The sequence below is a fragment of the Neofelis nebulosa genome, chromosome 12, assembly GCF_028018385.1.
Source record: "Neofelis nebulosa isolate mNeoNeb1 chromosome 12, mNeoNeb1.pri, whole genome shotgun sequence".
NCBI classification, from domain to species: Eukaryota; Metazoa; Chordata; class Mammalia; order Carnivora; family Felidae; genus Neofelis; species Neofelis nebulosa.
Genome location: NC_080793.1, coordinates 83,080,778 through 83,103,574, shown reverse-complemented (window position 1 = coordinate 83,103,574; position 22,797 = coordinate 83,080,778). Strand labels below are relative to the sequence as shown.

At 37.7% G+C, this 22,797-nt stretch overlaps 1 protein-coding gene across 4 annotated transcripts in view; it reads left to right on the top strand.

Moving 5' to 3' along the window:
* MAMDC2 (MAM domain containing 2) overlaps nucleotides 1-22,797 on the top strand; it is a 400,592-nt gene that overhangs the window by 27,330 nt on the left and 350,465 nt on the right. For 2 of the 4 annotated variants that reach the window (XM_058695732.1, XM_058695731.1), the window contains exon 1: nucleotides 16,244-16,420. The exons of the other annotated variants lie outside the window; for them this stretch is intronic. In XM_058695732.1, the coding sequence (XP_058551715.1) occupies nucleotides 16,380-16,420 (41 nt within the window). In that variant the 5' untranslated portion in view covers nucleotides 16,244-16,379. Of the gene's footprint in view, nucleotides 1-16,243; nucleotides 16,421-22,797 lie in introns of those variants that run through there. 4 annotated transcript variants of the gene reach the window in all.

The following is a 22,797-nucleotide window of genomic DNA, read 5'->3' as shown; positions in this document are numbered from 1 at the left end:
CTATAAAATCAGAAGGCTTTGATCCTTGAAAAGAATGAGTGGACATACCTGATCTCAGATTGGGAAGTCTTTGTAAATGTGTCACCTAAAGCAGAAAATATAAAGAAATAAGACTGATGGATTATATATATATATACACATATATATATCACATTAATCGTTTGAAAAATAAAAAAATAAAAATACTTGGTAATCTGTGTGATATATAATCAATATTCTTAATACATAAATAGCCCATATATCAATAAGCAAATGCTGAACAATCCAATAGCTGTCCAATGAACATATTAGGTGTTATTGTTCAAAGAGAAATATTTTTTCAAAGAAGGAAAAGCATGATTTAGTTATTGTAATTAAAATGTATTTAATTCATACTTAAAATTGAAATATTGGAAGAAAACTAGTGAAGATGAGGAGAGATTGCAGACTGACTGTTTCTTGTTGGAGTTCCAATTAATGGAGCTGATGGTCCAACTAGAATAAACTGTGTGGGGGTGCCTGGGTGGCTCAGTTGATTGAGCATCTGAATCTTGGTTTCAGCTCAGGTCATGATCCCAGGTTGTGGGATCAAGCCCCACATTGGGCACTGGGCAGAGCATGGAGCCTGCTTAAGATTCTCTCTCACTCCCTCTGCCTCTGTCCTTCCCCACTCATGCTCTCTAAAAAAAAAAAAAAAAAAAAAAAAAAAAAAAAAAAAGAATAAACTGTGAGTTCCACACTCAGTGGCATCAGTTATTCCTTAAGTTAGTGATATTATAATAGAAAACCTGTAAGAAAACAAGTCAAAGAGTACATGGAGGTAAGCTATGTGTAATCCAACTTGTTCCACCTTAAAGGAAGGTCTGGGTACAGGTTTGGGAAGAGTGTGGAACACAGATTTTAATATGAAATTACAAGGGGGTGGTCTTGGGTTGTCAGTAAAATTTAAGAATCTTCTTGAAAATTCTTCTTGCAGCCCTATTGATTCTCCTGTTGATGTTGATGTGGTTAGTGCAAATAATGAATGTTTTGTGGATTTGTATTGTCTTCCCTGTTCTACTGAGTAGTCAGTGTGCTTGGATGAACCATACGGACTTGGAAATTATGGAGGGAATTCTCCTGAAGAAATGGGTCTTGTCAACCAATTTGAGATTCTAGTAATGATGTCAGTCTGTCAGCTCCCTTTTTCTTCTTTTTTTATTAATTTTTCCTGCCACCAAGAAGGGTTGAAACCTCCCAAAGGAGTTAACAAAGATAAAGAGTAGAACAGAGGAGAAAATGTTAATGTGAACTAACGTAGTCAAATAAATGCAATGTTAAGTAATAGCTCTTTGTCAAACAAATTGTCAAAGATTTAAAAAATCTGAATATTCAGTATTACCAGATACTATTTATTGATTGCCTGCCAAGATCCACCCCACCTCAACTTCTTCCTTACTGGTAGAATCCTCATGTTTACTCTAGGATAAAATCCAGACTGGTTTAAGACTTAGCTATTACTATTACTCTTCCTGGTAGTTCCATTCTCCTTATCAGTGACTTATTCAGGAGAGGGTATGTCACCAGTTTCTACCCAATGAGAACTGAAGTAAGTCTACTCTTGGTCTCCTGGGAAAGACTTCCTCATTCTAGGAAGGAGACACCAGGAGATACAATCCATTTTTACATGTGGTTATGGTCTTGCTGGGATGTTTAACCTAGAACTGCTTCAGTTGTTTTGTAATCCTGAGGGGAATCAACCTGAGGGCAAAGTAGAAGAATAATATTATTAAGCCATTTAATCAAGTGATCCTGAAAACTGCTCTACCATTGATCCTTTGTTAAATGAGATATGTTCCCAATCTAACTAGTTTCCATTCGGCTCTCTGTTCTTTTTGGCTGAATGCAGGCTGATACACCATATGCACATAAGAACTTTAGTTCACTGGGTGGCTCAGTCAGTTAAGTGGCCAACTTGGGCTCAGGTCATGATCTCGCAGTTTGTGAGTTCCAACCCTGAGCCGGGTTCTGTGCTGACAGCTCGGAGCCTGGAGCCTGCTTTGTATTCTTGTCTCCCTCTCTCTGCCCATCCCCTGCTCACACTCTGTCTCTATCAAAATAAATAAACATTAAAAAATGAAAAGAATATAACTTTAGTTCACTACTGATGGAAATCAATTGGTTTAATATTTTGACAGGGAAATTTGATGAAAATATAGAAAGATTTTGACCAAGCAAAGCTACTTTAGTAAGAAATTTTAATAATTATATATTAGCTTCAAGTTTATATATGGTAATATGGCTTATAATAATGAAAACTTGCAAACAATTTATTTCCAGTGACACAATGATTAAATAGTTTTTAGACTATTCAACAATGCCATGCTTCTTTTCATCAAATTTAAAAATATTTAACAATCAAATAACTCCTTGGTTATACTTATGATTGTATGTGCACATGAGAAAAGTCTTTTACCACGAAGAAAATATGATTTTATTTGACTATGCATATACCTCCCATTAATTTACTTCCAAAAAATGTTTCTGAAACATTTTTTGAGTGTCAACAATGTGCTAGGCATTCTACTAGGTTGCTAGAGATACAGTAGGTCAGTGCAAAATAAGTCATTGGACTCATAAAGATTACATTCTAGAGAAGACAATGACCAAGGAGACAAAGTTGTTTGGGTTTCCTAACAAAGGGGAAAAGTAGGATTGTGTGATGGAAAGTAAATGGGTTGGTGGTTGAAGCCAACATTACTAGGGTAGTCAAGGAGGCTCTTTCTGAAGAGGGGCATGATGGATGAGAAGTACTGCTCATGCAAAAAAAAAAAAAAAAAGAGTAATCAAGGGGTGGGACAGCAAAAACAACAGTTCCAGTGAGGAAGAACTCAGTGTGCTTTAGAAGCAGGAACCATGTCAGTGTGGTTGGTGCAGAATGATGGGGATTGGTGAGAATTAGTGTTTCATAGTGTGGAGAGGTAGACAGGATCCCACTCATGAGTAAAGGCTTGTAGGACACATAAGGAGTTGTGATTTTATTCTAAGAGTCATAGGAAGCCATTAAATTATTTTAATTTGGAAGATGACACAATGTGACTCTTCATTCCCTGGCTACTATGTACAGAATAGATGATAGGAACACAGAAAACAATTAAGAATCTGTCATCATTTGAGAAAAGGGGACCAAATCAAGCTATATTTTGCAGGCAGGATGAATAGGTTTTCCTAATGGAGTGTATGTTGGTGGTAGTGATTATGAGAGAAATAGCAAAACAAGTGTAAATCTCAAAATAGGTCATTAATTATGTAAGTCTGAAGTTCAGGGATACAGTCCAGGCTGGACAGTGTATCCAGAGGATGGTGTAAAACATAGATTTACTTTTCTCATTTAGTCACCTACAACTCTGCTTGGAGTCTTTCCTAGATTAACACACAAGGATCCATTTTCATTTTTCTCATTGTTCTTTTCACCTCCACTCCAGCCGCCAGGCTTTCTTCTGTTACTCTTCTCCCTCCCCTCCCCCCACAGGTGCCTGATCTATCCTGGAAGGGCTGGATCACATTCTTCAGATTCTATCTATCACAGTTCTTGGGATGCATTGTGGTGAAATGTGGACAAGACAAATAAACCTTTCTTTTAGCAAAACCCTGGTATAGTGTTGCATTAACAGTTGGCAAGAGGAAGAAAGGGAAGAAAGGGCAAAGAGAGGAAAAATGACCTCCTTAAGTATGATATTCATACAAAGGCGATATGGGAAAATGAATGCATTCATGCACTGCTAGAGGGAGTATAAATTCTTACAACCTTTCTGGAGGGCTTTTTGATTCAGAGATCAAGAGTCATATTGGGGCACCTGGGTGGCTTAGTTGGTTAAGCGTCTGACTTCAGCTCAAGTCATGATCTCACAGTTTGTGAGCTCTGCCCCAAGCTCAGAGCCTGGAACCTGCTTTGGATTCCGTGTCTCCCTCTCTCTCTTCCCCTCCCCCACTCGTGGCTCTGCCTCTCTCTCTCTAAAAAATAAACATAGAAAAAAAGTTGTAAAGCTGTGCTTAGCTTTTTGATCCATAAAGTTAATTTCTATGTTTAGTAATAGGATATTAATAGCAGTGTTCCTTATAATAACGTAAAATAGAAAACAATGAATTATTAACAGTAGGAGACATTGTGTGGACTATTCAAAACCTAAAAATGTTTTCCTGTCATTAACTTTTACATTGTAGAGTGTTTAATTATGTAGAAAAGTGTTAACATATTATTGAGTAGTTATGAAATGGTATATATGTTGTGATTACGTAACATCAACAAGACTGGAAATTTTTATATCAAAATAATAACAGTGGTGTTGGTATTAAGTGACCTCCCTTCTTTCCTCCTTTCTTTCTTTCTTTTCTTCCTTCCTTATTTCTTTTTCGTTCTTATTTTCTACAATATACATATAAGATAGGAAAATCTTAAGGTTAAAAAAAGAATCACTGATACTTGAATGGTGAATCACAAATTGACAGATTGGGAGCTCTATTATAGATAATGACGTGAATATTAGCAACCGTGATTAATACCAAAAAGGGAATTGGCAATGCAAAGAGAGAATTAGACATTCATATTTAGCAAATAACTGTTTTATCTAATGTACCCTCTGAAATATTTGTTGACATATTTAGGTCTCAAATGATTGAAAATGGACATCTGGACTGTGTCAAGGTTCCACTTAGAGTCAAACGTGACTGTGGTCCGTGTGCAGTGGGAATGAAAGAGAACAGCATTCAGATGGAAATGTCTTGGAAGCCCAGAGGAGCCTGCGTCGATTTGCTTTTTCCCTTAGTTCAAGAGAACTCAGAACTTAATGGTCTTAAAAGGCTTCCCTCAGGGCAAAGGTGTTGGCTTCAGTTTTTCCTTCCACTAATCCCTCTGCTTGTAGAAGCTGCAAGTGCACATTGGAAGGTAGAGATAAACCATATGGCGCATTTTGGAGTCCCATGAGATGCACAGCATCACTCTATATGTCCCGCCTCCTCGCCTTTCTTATGCTGCTCTCCCTGCCTATATTGCCCTTTCACTTCTAAATGGTACCAGGTTAAGAAATACTACCATAAACAGTCATTTATTTATAAATTCTAGCCTGGGACAGAAAACAAAAATCTTTATATTCATTCCAAAATATATAACAGTTACCTACCCAGTCTGAGATGTGGGGTGTGCATGACCATTGTATTGACAGAGTCATTGTAAGTTCAGACTGACAGACCACCCACATGCTCTTTGGGTACATAAAGCAGGGTTTAATTCTCTAAAGGGTATACAAGGAAGTCAGCACAGTCATGATAGACATCACAGAGGTCAGCAATATCATTCAGGCCAGATGGAGATTCTAGCTTCTGAAATCCTCACCACTGCGTACATAGTTACAGATGATAAGACCCAAGGGAGAATCTTATCAGTCCTTCTGGGGGAGTTAATAGTCTTTCTCTTTACATCTAGACTTAAATGCATAACACTGGATCAGTTCTCTAAGCAGAGTAGCCTGGGGATGTTCTGAGGACCACTTCTTTGACACCAGAAGCACCTCATTAAGCTCAGCTTTATACTGGAACTCAACAAAGACCAACCAAATGAGAAGAAGCAAAGGCTATTTATTCGGCGCTTGCTACAGCAAGGGAGCCAGCCACGTCACTTGCATTTTGGCAGATACTCAAAGGCAGACAGAAGAGTGGGGGTGGGAAAGGCTTCAAGTATGCCCTGATTGGAAGCTGTGGGCATGAAGAAGCTGTAGGCAGGTTGGGGACAAATACAAGGAGAATTGTCCATCATTAATCAAATTGTCATTTGGGGACAATTGTTACTGGGATTATTGTCTGGCTTCCGGGGCTATCAGTAGAGAGAGATAGCAGTGTGACTTTACACAGGTGTAACTTATAGCAGGCTGACTTCCTGGGCTGGTTGATTTGATAGGCAGGTTGTTGCAGGTTGTAGGTCAGAGTTCTGTTTTTATATATGGTCTGGTCATTGTTAATGTATATAACACCGAATATAATCATAGGAGTCAGTACACCACAATACAGTAAACTTAAGCATGAATTGTCCCTATTCACCATATTTGTACATGCAACCTGCTGCTTCCTGATCCAAGTATATTCTTTTTTTTAATGTTTATGTATCTTAGAGAGAGAGAGAGAGAGAGAGCAAGTAGGGGAGGGGCAGAGAGACAGGGAGACACAGAATCCAAAGCAGGCTCTAGGCAATGAGCTGTCAGCACAGAGCCCTATGTGGGGCTCGAACTCACGAGTCATGAGATCTTGACCTGAGTTGGACACTTAACCGACTGAGACACCCAGGTACCCAATGATCCAAGTATATTCTTAAACTTAGTACCGCAGAGCCAGGAGAGAGGTCACTTTCCCAGAAGCCTCTGGGAGTCATGCTAACAAATCGTTGGATCAGCTATAAAGGTTATCCTGCAGTTGGAAAAATAATATGGGCAGGAAATGGAAGGCAAATTAAAATGATGACTGATTTTTCTCACAAAATACCTTCATAGTCATCATGTTTTATCCACACCCCTTAATGCAACCACTGTGTGAACCTTTGAAACAGCTCTCTACTATTATTCTCTCTTGGATTTAAGTGATTAAGACTGTGTCATCCTGATAAAGCTATTCATGGAGCTATAGTGGTAAGTGGGCAACTTGCTAAAGGACTTGATGATGATATATCCTGACAATTAAATTGCCCTTGGACGGGATGCCACACGCAGGCATTCAGAGACTCTTTCTGGGAGTTGTGGAGATACTGCTACACATGGGAGTTTAGATAAGGAAGCAAAAGACACTGAAAAGTAAACGAACCAGTCATTCCCCCCTGGGTTTCATTTGAGCAGGCAGAGAGATTGACTGTCAATGACTGAACTGATTTTTATACATACATTTCAAAATGTAGCACTTCAGTGGCTCCCAACAATGAGTATTAAGTAATAATAACTAAGTGATAATAACAAAACTCTGGCAGTGCTCTGTTACCATTCATTTAGAAACATTTTTGCTTTACCAGAGGTGGTATTGTTTAAATTTCTCCCCCGCCTCCAGCTGCCTGAGCCATTGTGTGAGTCTCATGTTTCAAGTAATTTCAAATAAGATTGAAAAATGAGAACTAATTTCAACTTAGTCTAATTAAATAAGTGTTCATGGCATACCTTGTTCTCAACATTGTCATCTCACATGATGTCAAAAGGTGACATTCCATTCCTGATCTTGAAAAACAGGGAAGCACAAGTTAAAGAATATGTTGAAAAAGCTTCATAAGAACCACTAGTAAAATTAAAAATACAATATATACTTTGGGGCACCTATGGGAAAAAATTGAATAAATATTTTTGAAGTCAATGAGGATAATAGTAAATAAAGCATGGTCCATAGACAGAGATAAAAAGAAAGCAAGAAAACATTGAAAAGAAAGAAAAAGATAATGTAACTTGACAAAAACTAAGTTATGGCAACCAAGGAAAATGGTTTAAACTTCCTTTTTGAAAAGCAAAGATCGACTATATTCTATCTATTAGTGAACTCCCTCCTAAGTAATGCTATATGACTTAAGAATAAAAAGGTAAGCCAAGATGTACCAGGAAAACACAAATAACCTAAGAGTATATGTTGCAGTATTAATATCAAACAAGCGTAACTCAAAGTCAAAAGAATTAAAATGAAACAAAGGACATAGCTTTACATTGGAGAAAAGAGCAATCAAAATGTCCTATTAGCAAAGATTATAAGAACTAGGCTCACTGGACATTATAAATGAGGAACCTCTTTTCTGCTCACTTCTTATGTCATTCATAAGGGGGTAATCTGATAGCATTCACCTCACTTTCTTCCCAACCCATGTGCTGCTCACTAGAGACATTTTTTTGTACCTGCAGATCTCATTCATCATCTCTAGGGATTTTTTTAAAAATAGTTAACTTTCTGATAGAAGCAAAGATAAAGAGTTTCACAGACAAAAGACTAAAGGAGTTCGTGACCACTAAACCAGCCCTGCAAGAAATATTAAAGGGGACTCTTTCAACAGAAAGTAAAGACCAAAATTGATAAAGATGAGAAAGGAAAAGAGAAAATCTCCAGAAATAACAACAAAACAAGTAATAAAATGGCACTATATACATATCTATCAATAATTACTCTGAATGTAAATAGACTAAATGGTCCAATCAAAAGATATAAGGTGTCAGAATGAGTTAAAAAATGAAAATGAGTTAAAAAATAAAAAAAATAAAACAACAACAACAAAACAAGAACCATCTATATATTGCCTACAAAAGACTCATTTTAGACCTAAAGACACCTGAAGATTCAAAGTGAAGGAATGAAGAAACATTTATCATGCATCAAAGGAAAGCCAGAGTAGCAATCTTAATATCAGACAAACTAGATTTTAAACCAGACTGTAACAAGAAATGAAGAAGGCCAGTAATAAAGGGGACTATCCAACAAGAAGATCTAACAATTGTAGATATTTATGCACCCAACATGAGACCACGCAAATATGTAAAACAATAACATAGAGGAACTCATTGATAATAAGCAGAGGACTTTAACACCCCACTTATATCAATGGATAGATCATCTAAGTGGAAAATCAACAAGGAAACAATGGCTTTGAATGACACACTGGACCAGATGAACTTAACATATATAGTCAGAACATTCCATCTTAAAGCAACAGAGTACACATTATGTTCAAGTCACATGGGACATTCTCCACAGTAGATTACATACTAGGTCACAAATCAGGCCTCAACAAGTACAAAAAGACTGAGATCATACTATGCATATTTTATGACTACAACTCTATGATACTTGAAGTCAACCACAAGAAAAAATTTGGAAAGACCACAAATACATGGATGTTAAACAACATGCTACTGAACAATGAATGGGCCAACCAGGAAATCAAGGAAGAAATTAAAAAATACATGGAAATGAATGAAAATGAAATCAAAACTGTCCAAAACCTTTGGGATGCAGCAAAAGCAGTCATAAGAGGGAAGTGTATAACAATGCTGGTCTACCTCAAGAAGCAAGAAAAAAATCTCAAATGAACAACCTAGCCTTAAATCTAAAGGAGCTAGAAAAGAAACAACAAAAGAAGCCTGAAGTCAGCCAAAGAAGGGAAAGAGTAAAGGTTAGAGCAGAAATAAATGATATAAAAACTAAAAGAACAATAGAACAGATCAATGAAACCAGAAGCTGGTTCTTTGAAAAAACTAATAAAATTGATAGACTCCTAGCCAGATTTTTTGATAAAAGAAAAGAGAAAGGACCCAAATAAATAAAATCACTTATGAGAGAGAAGAAATAACAATCAACACCACAAAAGTAAAATTATAAGACAATATTATGAAAAACTATATGTCAACAAATTGGACAACCTGGAAGAAATGGATAAATTCCTAGAGACATAAATGACCAAAACTGAAACAGGAAGAAATAGAAAACTTGAACAGACCGATAACCAGCAAAGAGATTGAATCAGTGATTGAAAATCTCCCAACAAACCAAAGTTCAGGGCCAGATGGCTTCACAGATGAATTCCACCAAACATTTGAAGAAGAGTTAAAACCTGTCTTTCTGAAACTATTAAAAAAAAAATAGAAATGGAAGGAAAACTTCCAAATTCATTCTATGAGGCCAGTACTGTCCCCATACCAAAACTAAATAAAGACTCCACTGAAAAGAGAACTACAGGCCAATATCCCTGATGAACACAGAATGCAAGAATTCTCAATAAAATACTAGCAAACCAACACTACATTATAAGAATCATTCACCACGATCAAGTAGGATTTATTCCTGGGCTGCAAGAGTGGTTCAATATTCACAAATCAATCGATGTGATATACCACATTATGAAAGAAAGGATAAGAATCATATGATTCTTTCAATAGATGCAGAAAAAAGCATTTGACAAAGTACAACATCCATTCATGATAAAAGCCCTCAACAAAGTAGGGTTAGAGGGAACATACCTCAACATAATGAAGGCCATAAAAACACACACACACACATACACACGTATATCATCCTCAATGGGGTAAAACTGAGAGCCATTCCCCTAAGGTCTGGAACCAGACAGAGTGTCCACTGTCATCACTTTTATTTAATATAGTACTGGACACCCTAGCCTCAGCAATCAGACAACACAAAGAAATAAAAGGCATCCAAATCAGCAAGGAAGAAGTCAAACTTCCATTATTTGCAGATAACATGATGCTGTATACACTTTATATAGAAAACCCAAAAGACTCCATCAAAAAAATTTGCTAGAACTGACACACGAATTCAGTAAAGTCACAGAATATAAAATCAATGTGCAGAAATCTGTTGTATTTCTATACACTAATAATGAAGCAGGAGAAAGAAATCAAGGAATCAATCCCATTTATAATTGCACCAAAAACCTTAAGATACATAGGAATAAACCTAACCAAAGAGGTTAAAGATCTGTACTCTGAAAACTGAAACACTGATGAAAGAGATTGAAGATGACACAAAGAAATGGAAAGACATTCCATGCTCATGGATCAGAAGAACATATATTGTTAAAATGTCTGTATTTCCCAAAGCAATCTATACATTTAATGCAATTTCTATCAAAATACCAATAGCATTTTTTCATAGAGCTAGAACACACAATTCTAAAATTCCTATGGAACCACAGAAGACCCCAAATAGCCAGAGCAATCTTGAAAAAGGAAAGCAAAGCTGGAGGCATCGCAATTCCAGATTTCAAGTTCTATTACAAAGCTGTAGCAATCAATATTATGATTCTGGCACAAAGATAGACGCATAGATCAACAGAACAGAATGGGAGACCCAGAAACGAACCCACAACTATATGGTCAACTAATCTCCAACAAAGGAGGAAAGAATAGGCAATGGGGAAAAGACAGTCTCTTCAACAAATGTTGCTGGGAAAACTGGACAGCAACATGCAAAAGAATGTTGCTTTTGTAACATTACTTTCTTACGCCATACACAAAAATAAACTCAAAATGGAGTAAAGACTTAAATATGAGACCTGAAGCCATAAAAATGCTAGAAGAGAGCACAGGCAGTAATTTCTGTGGCATTGGCTACTGCATCATTTTTCTAAATATGTTTCCTGAGGCAAGGGAAATAAAGGCAAAAATAAACTATTGGGACTTCATCAAAATAAAAAGCTTCTAGGCAGCAACGGAATCAATCAACAAAACTAAAAGGCAACCTATGCAATTGGAGAAGATATTTGCAAATGACATATCTGATGGAGGGTTAGTATCCAAAATATATAAAGAACTTATCAAACTCAACACCCAAAAAACAAATAATCCAGTTAAAAAAATGGGCAGAAGACATGGCGGGGGTGGGGGGGGGGCACCCGGGTGGCTCAGTAGGTTAAGCGTCCGACTTGAGCTCAGGTCATGATCTCACAGTCCGTGAGTTTGAGCCCCATGTCAGGCTCTGTGCTGACAGCTCAGAGCCTGGAGCCAGATTTGGATGCTGTGTCTCCCTCTCTCTCTGCCCCTCCCCTACTCATGCTCTGTCTCTCTCTGTCTCTCAAAAATGAATAAATGTTAAAAAACATTTTTTTAAATGGGCAGAAGACATGAATAGATGTTTTTCCAAAGAAGAAATACAGATGGACAACAGTCACATGAAAAGATGCTCAACATCACTCATCAGGGAAAGAAATAAAAACTACAATGATATAACACCTCACACCTGTCAGAATAGTCAAAAGTAACAACACAGATAACAACACGTGTTGGCGAGGATGCGGAGAAAAGGGAACCCTCTTACACTGTTGGTGGGAATGCAAACTGGTACAGCCACTCTGGAAAATAGTATGGAAGTTCCTCAAAAAGTTAAAAGTAGAACTAACCTACAATGCAGCAATTTCGCTACTAGGTATTTACCCAAAGGATACAAAAATACCAATTTGAAGGGATACATGCACCCTGATGTTTATAGTAGCATTATCAACAGTAGCCAAATTATGGAAAGAGCCCAAATGTCCATCCACTGATGAATTGATAAAGTGTATATATATATATATATATATATATATATATATATATTCCACTGTGTACACACACACACACACACACACACACTGGAATATTGGCCATAAAAAAGAATGAAATCTTGCCATTTGCAACAATGTGGATGGAGCTAATGAGTATTACGCTAAGCTAAATAAGTCAGTGAGAGAAAAACAAATATCATATGATTTCACTCATATGAATTATCTGAAACAAAACAAATGAACATAGGGAGAGAGAGGAAAACCAAGATACAGACTCTTAACTATAGGGAACAAGCTGATGGTTACCAGAAGGGAATTGGGTAGAAGAATGGATAAAATAATGATGGAGATTAAGGAGGGCACTTGGGTTGAGCACTAGGTATTGTATGTTAAGTATTGAATTCTACACCTGAAACTAATATTACACTGTATGTCAATTGGAATTTAAATAAAAACTTAAAAAAAGTAGTACTTTCTGAAATATCACTTATTTTAGTTTTCTATAACTTTAGTTTTCATAACAAATGACCACAAATTTAATAGCTTAAAACATTAGCTCATAGTTCTATAGGCCAGAAGTGGGGCAGGCTTCACTGAGTTCTGTAATTAGGGTCTCACAAGGCTAAGATCAAGGTGTCAGCTGGGCTGGGCTCTTATCTGAAGTCTCTATGGAAGAAATCATTTCCAAGCTCATTCTGATTATTGGAAGAGTTCATCTCCCTACAATTATATGCCCGGGGTCTCCATTTTCCTACTAGCTGTCAGGGGCACACCACTCTTAGAGCTCCTTGAAGCCACTCACATCCTTCACACAGCCCCTCCATCTTCAAAGCTAGCAACAGCACCTTGAACTCTTCTGTGTTTGTTGTTGTTGTTTTGTTTTTGGCTTTTTAAGTTTTTACTTTAATTCCAGTTAACATACAATGTTATAGTAGTTTCAGGTGTACGATATAGTAGACGCCTTCTGTTTTAGATCCACCATCAAACAGAAAACTGATGAAAGAGATTTCTCTTCTGCCATCAGACAGAAAACTCTCTGCTTTCAAAGGGCTCATGTGATTAGATTAGGCCCACCCAGATAATCTCCCTGTCAATTAACTCAAAATCAACTGACTAGTACTCTTAATTGCATCTGCAAAATCTCATTTGTTGTGTAATGTAACATAATCACAGGTGTAATATTGCATTCATCATATTCATACTCCCTTAGATGAGGGCAGGCATGTTGGTGGGGGTTATGGATTTTAGGATTCTGCCTACCACATTGCTCATAGGCTTCTCTCCACTTACTGCCACGTGAATCTTAAAGGCTCAGCAGCCTTTACAACTATTTTGGAGTCTCTTAATTTTACCAAAATTTGTATTTTGTTTTTCCACATTTTTGTGGCTTTCAGATTTCTATGCTGAACAGGGGAAACTGCTGACCAATGCACCCATGATCATGTTAAAAGTTTCTCTGACCATTTTTGACAGTGATCTATCCCTTAATCAGGTTGTTTTATGATTCCAAGATTTTTTTCTTTGGAATTTCTGTTCAGAATCATCTCAGAGGCTGCATCTAATAATTCACATATTTGAGTTAGGGGGGGTGATTGTAGTGGGGGATCTAAATCTGTTCTTTGTTGGTTTTGCTCATCCTAATTTCCTTCTATGTTTACCAATAACATCTGATGAGCTCACATTTATTTAATTAGTCTGGGGGAACCTGAGAGTGTGATTTGAGGATATTTGCTTGGGAGAGGATTTGTATTTTCATAGTCCCCATCAGTTGTTGCTTCAAAGGCCCCAGGCTTAATGCAGGAGGTTTGATATGAGCTTTCCAGCCTTGCCAGAGGTCCAAAGCTTAGTCACTAGATGATAGTTCTGATCCTAGTTTTAGCTTCAGGGAATACATATATTTTGTATTTATTTCTCCCCGATCTTGTTTCAATTCATCTGTTTTCTCTTTCTTCCTCCCTTCTTACCTCTCTTCCACCCTGTCTGGGACCCTTCCTTACTTCCTTTCTCCCATGCCTAGATTATGCTAATAAATGCAAAGGATCAAATGCATGGGACACAATAGTAGCCCCCACTGTACTTGGCACTGGTCAGTGTAAAACATTGTGCTCTTTTCTGAGAAGCAGTTTTTAAGGAGACCATGATCAAAGTGATACACATCCAGAGCCTCAACCAAAACAAACATGAAAAATATGTAGGTTTGTTTATTTTGTTTACCTGGGAACAGAGAAGGCATGTTAGCTGTCTTCAGATATCTGAAAGGATCTTTCACAAGAGAGAAATAAAGCTTATCTTTTATCTTCCAGAAGCAGGACCAATAGGTGCATCTATCAAGAAGGTTCATGTTAGTGCAACATAAGATGGAACTTATGATTATATTTCTACAGAATTGGGACAGGCTGCCTTTGTGAGGGGAGAGCTCTCTCCTCTGGGCTCGTGTAGAGGTCAGATAAGTCTCCTCAGTAGTATTTTAGAGGCCAGGAGTACACTTCTTTGGCCAAGATGCTGTGCCCAATAACCTTCACTGTCCCAGGGAGCCAGATTCTAGGCTTGTTTATTCCGTGACTTATAAATTTAGATACAAACTAAGGAATTAGAGCCATCTGGAAAAAACACATATTTATCTCACATTCCGACTACAACGGAAGGAAATTTTGTGTCACAGTATTGAAGAAACGTCCAATTGGTGAATCAGAGTAATCATTAATATTTTTTACTTCCAAAATAGTCCTCCTTGTAATGTGCCAAGAAAAAAAAGGCAATTAATTTTTACACAAAATATTCTTCTCATGCATATCTACACTGGGAGAAAATATGATGCATTTTTCAGTAATAATAAGGTTCAGTCAGAAATAGAAATTTAGTTCATTTTAACCTAAATAGAATAGACACTGGTAAATGAGAATAGATGACACAGTATGAGCTATATAATTGCATTTAAAATACATTTCAGGGTAGTTTCCTTTAATATTAAAACTGTAATTCTTGACAGAAATGAATTTTTGAATATTTTTGTAAAGGATATTGAGATCTTGGTATTTTTGTTCTTAGAATTTTATATGAATATAAAATCACACTTGTTCTAAAATCATCACTTTAGGGAAAACAATACATTTAACCTTTCACTATGGAATAAAAGCTGATGTTGAAATGTTTTAGAAATCCAGGTACCCTTTTTATTCTCTGGATTCTAGAGTGACAAGAGAGCTCTGAGGAAGAAAGACTCAACTCCTATAGTCTTGTTCGGGACAATGGACACACCCCAAAGGGATGGGGTTATTCTGAGAAAGGAAAAATCAATCCAGACACAGAGAGGATGAGAGCAAAAGAAAGGTAAAATATGAGCCAGATGTTCTTCAGGACAAGAATGAAATTTGATCCCAAGTGACAGGCAAAGGGATGAGAGACCCAAACTATTTGACTGTATTTTATGAAAGCTTTAGGAGTATGGAATTGTATAATTTCAGAGGAAATTAACAAGGGAAGAATTTTGGAAACATACTGCTAAACCAACATACAAACAACTTAATGCCTTAAGTAGAAAAGTCATGACATATCCACAGGAGACAAAATTTAAAGAGGTAAAGCCTAACCAAGGACATAATCCTGTAATCCTACTAGAGACCAGGATCCTGCAAACAGAAGGAAAAAAAAAAAAAAAATATATATATATATATATATATACATATATATATATATATATATATATAATATATGTATAGTGTCTGTAGAAGAATAATAATGAGAACCTTCCTTGGAGTCTAAAGATAAGAATATAAGACTGGCTTTGCCTCTAAATAGATGTGTAATTCAGTTTATTCATCTTAGAAATAGAAATGACAATATGCATCCCACATAATTTTTCAAGGGCCAAGTAAGAGAGTGTATGCAAAAATATTTAATAAAGTGATATATGGATGGGATCTCTTATTATTACTGTCTATAGTGGGTATCTGTTGTTTTTGCCTACCAGGCATGCTTTCCCATTAATTTGGGAATAGCGATCTGTTTTTCCCTTTAGTCCAATCCCGTACTTTCAGTGTAGATTAGTCAGAGAGGGCAGACCTCCCCCTGGAGGGGAGCCTATGACACAGATGAAGCTGGGGAGTATATTACATCAACCCTGGGCCTTGCCCTGGTGATTTCAGAACAATCACATGAGTCAAGTCAAGCCAATAAGCATTTAGGACTTTTGTTAGAGCTGGAGGAAAGGGAAGCACTTTATGTTGTAAGAGAGTGGGGGAGCAATGTAAGTTGGTGGCCATTTGGGGAAAGCTTGCCTGAGAATGAGCTAACCCAAGAGGGAAAACAGAACCAAGAAATAGTGAAATAACATTCCGAGATATCATCAACCCCTAGGATTCAGATGTGCTTGAAACCAGAATTGCCCCTGGAGTTTCCAGTTGCGTGAGTACATAAATTCCTCTTTCTGTCCTAACTAGTTTGATTTGGTTTTCTGTCATTTGTCATCAAAACTGTACTAGCTGAGTCCCTATAATTAGGGAAACTTTAACTAGAAATTATTAGTGTTACCTGGAAAAGCTCCACACCTAATTTACACTAAAGCAATTACAGTTGACCCTTAGACAATGGGGAGGGGGTTAGGGTTAGACCCCCTTGATTGCCTCTGTCATGAGTCCTGTGAAGACATGAATAACATCTGGACAGTTTTCTCCAGCAGGAATTTATTGTTTAGGGCTTGATGTCTTCCATGGCATTTTCTTGTAACAATAATGGCATTTTCAATGGTGTAGACTTTCCAGACTTTCTTTATGTTCTTGGGGTCCTGTTTCATAGCATTGACTCCTCTTCCTATAGAGTACTGTATGTAATGAGACTTAAAGGTCCTTTGGATACCCTGATCTAGAGTGAATTAGAGACGATGTGTTTGAGGGCAAGTAAACCACTTTGACACCTTCAGTGTTGAACTCCTGGGATTCTGGGTCGCCAAGGGCATTGTCCAGTATCAAAAGAACTTTAAAAGGCAGTCCCTTACTGGTAAGGTACTTCCTGACTTCAGGGACAAAGCATCACGATGGAACTTATTTAGAAAAAAGGGTTCTTGTTGTCTGGGCCTTCTTTTTGTACAACCAAAAGACTGGAAGCTGGTGTTTATATTTTCTCTTCAAGGCTCAGGGGTTAGCAGCCTTATAGATTAGGACAGTCCTGATCATAAACCCGACTGCATTTACAGAAAACTGTAAAGTCAGCCTCTCCTGTCCAGCCTTAAATCCTGGTGCTAGCTTCTCTTCCTTACTAGTACATTTGTACATTTTTCCCCCAGAATAGGGCACTTTCTTCTGCATTAGAAATCTGTTTAAGCAGATCTCCTTCCTCCTCAATGATTTTCTTTATGGTATCTGGGAACTTGTTTGCGGCCTCTTGGTTGGCAGAAGCTTCCTTTCCTGGTACCTTGACATTTTTTAAATCCAAACCTTTTATTTTAAAGATTTTATTTTTGAAGTAATCTCTATACCCAAGGTGGGACTTGAACTTAAAACCCCCAAATTGGGGCGCCTGGGTGGCGCAGTCGGTTAAGCGTCCGACTTCAACCAGGTCACGATCTCGCGGTCCGTGAGTTCGAGCCCCGCATCAGGCTCTGGGCTGATGGCTCGGAGCCTGGAGCCTGTTTCCGATTCTGTGTCTCCCTCTCTCTCTGCCCCTCCCCCGTTCATGCTCTGTCTCTCTCTGTCCCAAAAATAAATAAAAAACGTTGAAAAAAAAATTAAAAAAAAATAAAAATAAAAATAAAACCCCCAAATCAAGAGTCTCATGCTCCACCAACTGAGCTAGCCAGATGCCCCTAAAGCTAAACCTTTTTAAAATTATCAAACCATCCTTTGCTGGTATTAAATTTTCCAGCTTTAGTTTCTTCACTTTCCTTTTGTTCTAACTTGTCATAGAATGACTTTGCTTTTTCATGAATCATATTAGAGTTGACAGGTGTGGCTTTCATATAGCAATCCTGCACCCATATAAAAGCTGCATTTTCGATATGACATAAAAAAGTATTTCAAAGAAAGTGCAAGGTTTTCGTGCCTGCTGGCATAGCTGCAATGGCAGCTTCAGAAATCTCCTTTTTTTTTTTTTAAACATTGCACCCTTATGCTGGGTTAATTTATCTTGAAATGGTGGGCAACCCCAGCTGCAGACCTCAATCTGTAGACATAGCAAGTAAATCATCTTTCTCATGTAATGTCATGACTTCTTGGGAACATTTCCAGCATCACTAGTGGCATTTCCTATGGGTCCCCTGGTGTTATTCAAGGTTTATGATGTTGCACTAAACTCAGTGAAAAATATTTGAGAACCATGAGAGATTGCTTTTTACTGTGATGCAGTTTACTGGAGAGCCACACTGCTCAAGCAGAGATGATTAGCGTCACAGGGCATTTCAGGAGGATGCTCCCAACACTTGAACTCACTGCAGTAGCAACGGGAGGTGGCTACCAAATTATTGCTATAGTGCAGTATGTAGTTTGTTTTCTGCAGTTATGACTTAATATAGCATTCTCACATTTGTTTACATTTCTTTCAACTGCAAATGGTGCCATGAATGCTCTGTGTGTCCACAAACTTTGATATATTTCAACTTTTCTGTAGCAGGTTCGTATATATTTTGTGGCAGTAAATGATAAAAGAGACTAGCATCTACCTATGTTTTACGCATTCGGACATACTACTGTTTTCTTTAGGGGGGATATTTCTAGGCTACACAGTTTGCGAGTTTTTTCACATTGTCACAAATCTCCACAAACTTTTCCAATATATTAATTGAAAAAAATTACTCACAGAAGTGGACGTGTGCAGTTCAAACCTGAGTTGTTTAAGTGTCAACTGTACTAATTGGTCGTAAAATGGGTGCCAAAAGAGTAAATGCTCTTCTGGTCTTGAAAATCCTTACTCTCGGGGCGCCTGGGTGGCTCAGTCGGTTGAGCGTCCGACTTCGGCTCAGGTCATGATCTCGCGGTCAGTGAGTTCGAGCCCCGCATCGGGCTCTGTGCTGACAGCTCAGAGCCTGGAGCTTGTTTCCGATTCTGTGTCTCCCTCTCTCTCTGACCCTCCCCCGTTCACGCTCTGTCTTTCTCTGTCTCAAAAATAAATAAACGTTAAAAAAAAAAATTAAAAAAAAAAAGATAATCCTTACTCTCAGTCTACTTCCTTTATTATTATTTTTTAATGTTATTGCACTTGCTTTTAGTTCCCTCCTGGCCCTTTAGAAAATGACCTTTGAGGTACCTGCGTGGCTCAGTCAGTTAAGCACCCAGTTCTTGATCGTGGCTGGGGTCATGATATCACAGTTTGTGGGATCAAGCCTCACATCAGGCTGTGCACTGACAGCACAGAGCCTGCTTGGCATTCTCTCTCTTCCTTTCCCTGCCCCTCCCCCGCTTGTGTGCATGTTCTCTCTCTCTCGCTCTCTCTCAAAATAAATAAATAATCTTTAAAAAGAAAGAAATAGCCTCAGCCTCCCTAGTTTAAAGCAACCTAAACACGATGCTACAGAAAGAGATTTAGTTAACAGAGGAAATAGCACCACAAGTCTGACATATATGCCAGCAGAACACCAGAAACTCAAAATCGTGCAACACTCAGAAAGTCCTTCAAGGTTCAGGCAGTTCTCCAGCTTCTTCCCTGAGCTCCCAACCTTTACCTCAGACTGTGACATCCTCAGCTGTGTGTTTGGTGTACTCCACAGCCAGAAACATCCTGAACATACCTGGTCCCCTGGGGGAAGACTTTCAGTAGGTTTCTCACCAGCCTGCTCACCATGCAGCTGGGGGTGGGTGTTGTGGGGACGTGGGAAAATGTCCACCACCATCAGGAGCAAAGGGAGCCCAAATCCAGTTTCTTTTCTCTAAGCCTCTTCTCTGGGTGAGGATGTTCCTTCATCCAGATTAAAGAGCATGAGGAACAAAGAAAGCCACGATGATATTGAACTTAATTTCAAGTACCACTCCTTTCATAAGAACGGTTAACTGGTAGCCAAATGGTCTCATTATTGTTGCCAATAAACAGTAAAAGTGCCAAGAAACCAAAGCAGCACAGGGAGAGAAAAGGAAGAAAACCACGGGTTTAGATAAGTTGTGAAAATGGATATCTGGTCTTTGAATAATTAAAGGTATTCAATCTGTAGGATGTTAAAGAAATCCCTAATCTACATTTATGTTAGAGCATGTCGTTACTAATCCAGGACATTAAAATTTTATCATTATAGTTATGGACAATTCTGCCAAAGAATCTCACTTATTGGCTATCAAAATAAGAGAAATGCTGAATTATAGAATACTATACATTGAATATTTAATAAATTAATCCCCTGTGCGCATGGTAGGAGTTCTAGAAATAATGCCTGTTGCATGACAGCACTTAATCAATATACTAGTTAATAATAATAATTTGAGAGCAAGTCAATGTCTAATAGGTTTGCAACCCAAATTAGAAGCACAGAGAAATCATACTCAAAGTTAAATTCATTCTTAAAAAGATCATTGCTAGTTATGAATACTTAAAGGAAAGGAAAGAAGATTGAAGCTTTTCTTGTAGTTGATTCTTTTGAGAGTTCTTGGGTCATTAAACATGAGCTTATTCATATAAATTTTGGCCCTGGTATCTGTATCTTATTATTTTTATTTCATATTTTTTCACATAACTGAATTGTACCAGATTCTCTTGGTTGCTCAGCAATAGATTCTGACTCTGAAATCCATATTACTTCTCAAAGGAGGAAGAGAAGGAGGAAACAGGGAGAGGGAAGGAGGAGAGAGAGAAAGAAGGGGAGGGAAGAAGAAGAGAAGGAGTAGAGCATGGAACTGGAAGGGATAAAGGGAAGAGACGTGGACAAAGGAAAAGGAGAAGGAGGAGGGAGGAGAGAAAGACGGACGAGGGAGCATGGAGGCAGTGGGGAGGACCAGACATCTCACTCATTTTGACATAGCAAGTGGACTCTAACTTTTTTATATCAAATATTATAAAGTGAACCTCAAGATGTGCACAGAGTGGGTGACAGGAGCTCCCTATTCCTAGAGAATTAAAAAAATACTATGCCATCAATCCTTGATTAGGACACAAATACTTAATCTTAAACTTCTGAGTGTTAAACAGTTTAAATGCAAGTTTTTAAAATAGATTTAAATGATTAAACATGGAGTTAGTAGAAGCTAATTTTCTTAGAGAATTGGTTTTTTTCCCTCAGCTTAATTGCATGACATCTAGTAGAAGAAGGTTTAATGCTGGGGGGAGAACATGCTGAAAGTGACTTTGAAAGGTACTGGGCAGGGGCTTGTCTGGAATCGATCAGATGATTGTTAAGACAGGAAGAGAAAGGAGATGAATAGGTTTGCCTCTGTGGCCGTTTACATATAGTTGATAAACACCTATTTTAGGTTTGCTGTTCTGGTCAGATCTTCTTGGCAACTTCTTAAATGATCTGATAAGGCTGATAAATCTATTAGAGTAGGCTCACATGGTGGGATTCCCACTTCCCGAGTTGGTCTGGTGGCACTTTCCTACAGAAAAGTCCTGTATCAGCCACCTGAGCTATAATTTTCTTACCCCAGGGATATTATGGCGCAAGAAATTAATATAAAGAGAAGACATTGCTTTAATCCCCACACTTCATTGGTTTGATGAAGTTTGAGGAAAACACAAAGAACTCAAGTCTATTGAGGATCAGCAATTCACATTTAAAAAGCATAAAGCTTATTAATGGTCTTGAAGAGAAAAGATTCCATATGAATATAAAACCATCATTATCATTGGCAACATGTCCAAAATATCTTGCCAACATTTTTCTGATTCAGACTGTTACATTTCACATTAAAATATAATAAAAAGATATTCAGTAAAAAGACCTTATAAACAGACAAAGCTTGAAAAACACAAAAGATACTTAGGAAACTCCACGCAAACAACAAGCACATTTTAGGGTACTTTTCCCAAGAGATAATGACAAAGTCCGGAGGCAGTAATAGCAGTAAGAGTTGAAGTTTAATTGAGCACTGGGCATCCGTTAGGCACTGTTCCACCTGCTTTCAATATATTATCTTCCGTAATAAAACCCCTCTGCAATAAATATTGTTCTATTCTTATTTCATCAATAAGGAATCAGGAAAGCAAAAATTCCACAGAATGTACTGGTGTATCCAAAGAGAAAGGAGTGAATCTGAACTTGAGGATATTAGAGAGTCAATCTCATGTATCCCCACACAAGGATGTTGGAAAGTGTTTACCAGTCACAGAAGACAGTAAAGCTAGTAAAGTTGGTGTAAAGGGGAAAGAACAGAACAAAAAAGCAACTAGCCTGTCAGCTTGGTTTAAGGAGCTCTAAAATAATAAGCTCTATTTGTTTATTTTTCTTAATACACTGCTACTCAGTGTACTGAAACACTTTTAAATCTGTGTAGTAACCATGTACCACAGAAAGGACTTACTTCTGGACAGCTCTGTCTCTGACACAGATTGGCTACAGAGACCTGACATCTTGGTTGCAAATATATTATGTTGCCATCACTTTAAGCATATGCAAAATAAATATACTTTAAGCATAGGTGAAGTAAAATTAAAAAAAAACCGATGATAGTAATGATGGCAATATTTTTTGGACTGACAGCAATATGCTGTGCTTTGGGCAGAATTGAATTTAACATGGATCTTATTTACCCTTTTAAAGTTAATTTCTATTTTTCTTTTCATTCCTTCAAGAAGAAAAGGGCTAAAACAGCACTCAGTACTCTACTAGCACTTAGCTGGTGACAGTGGACTATTTAGTTGGTTTTAAATAA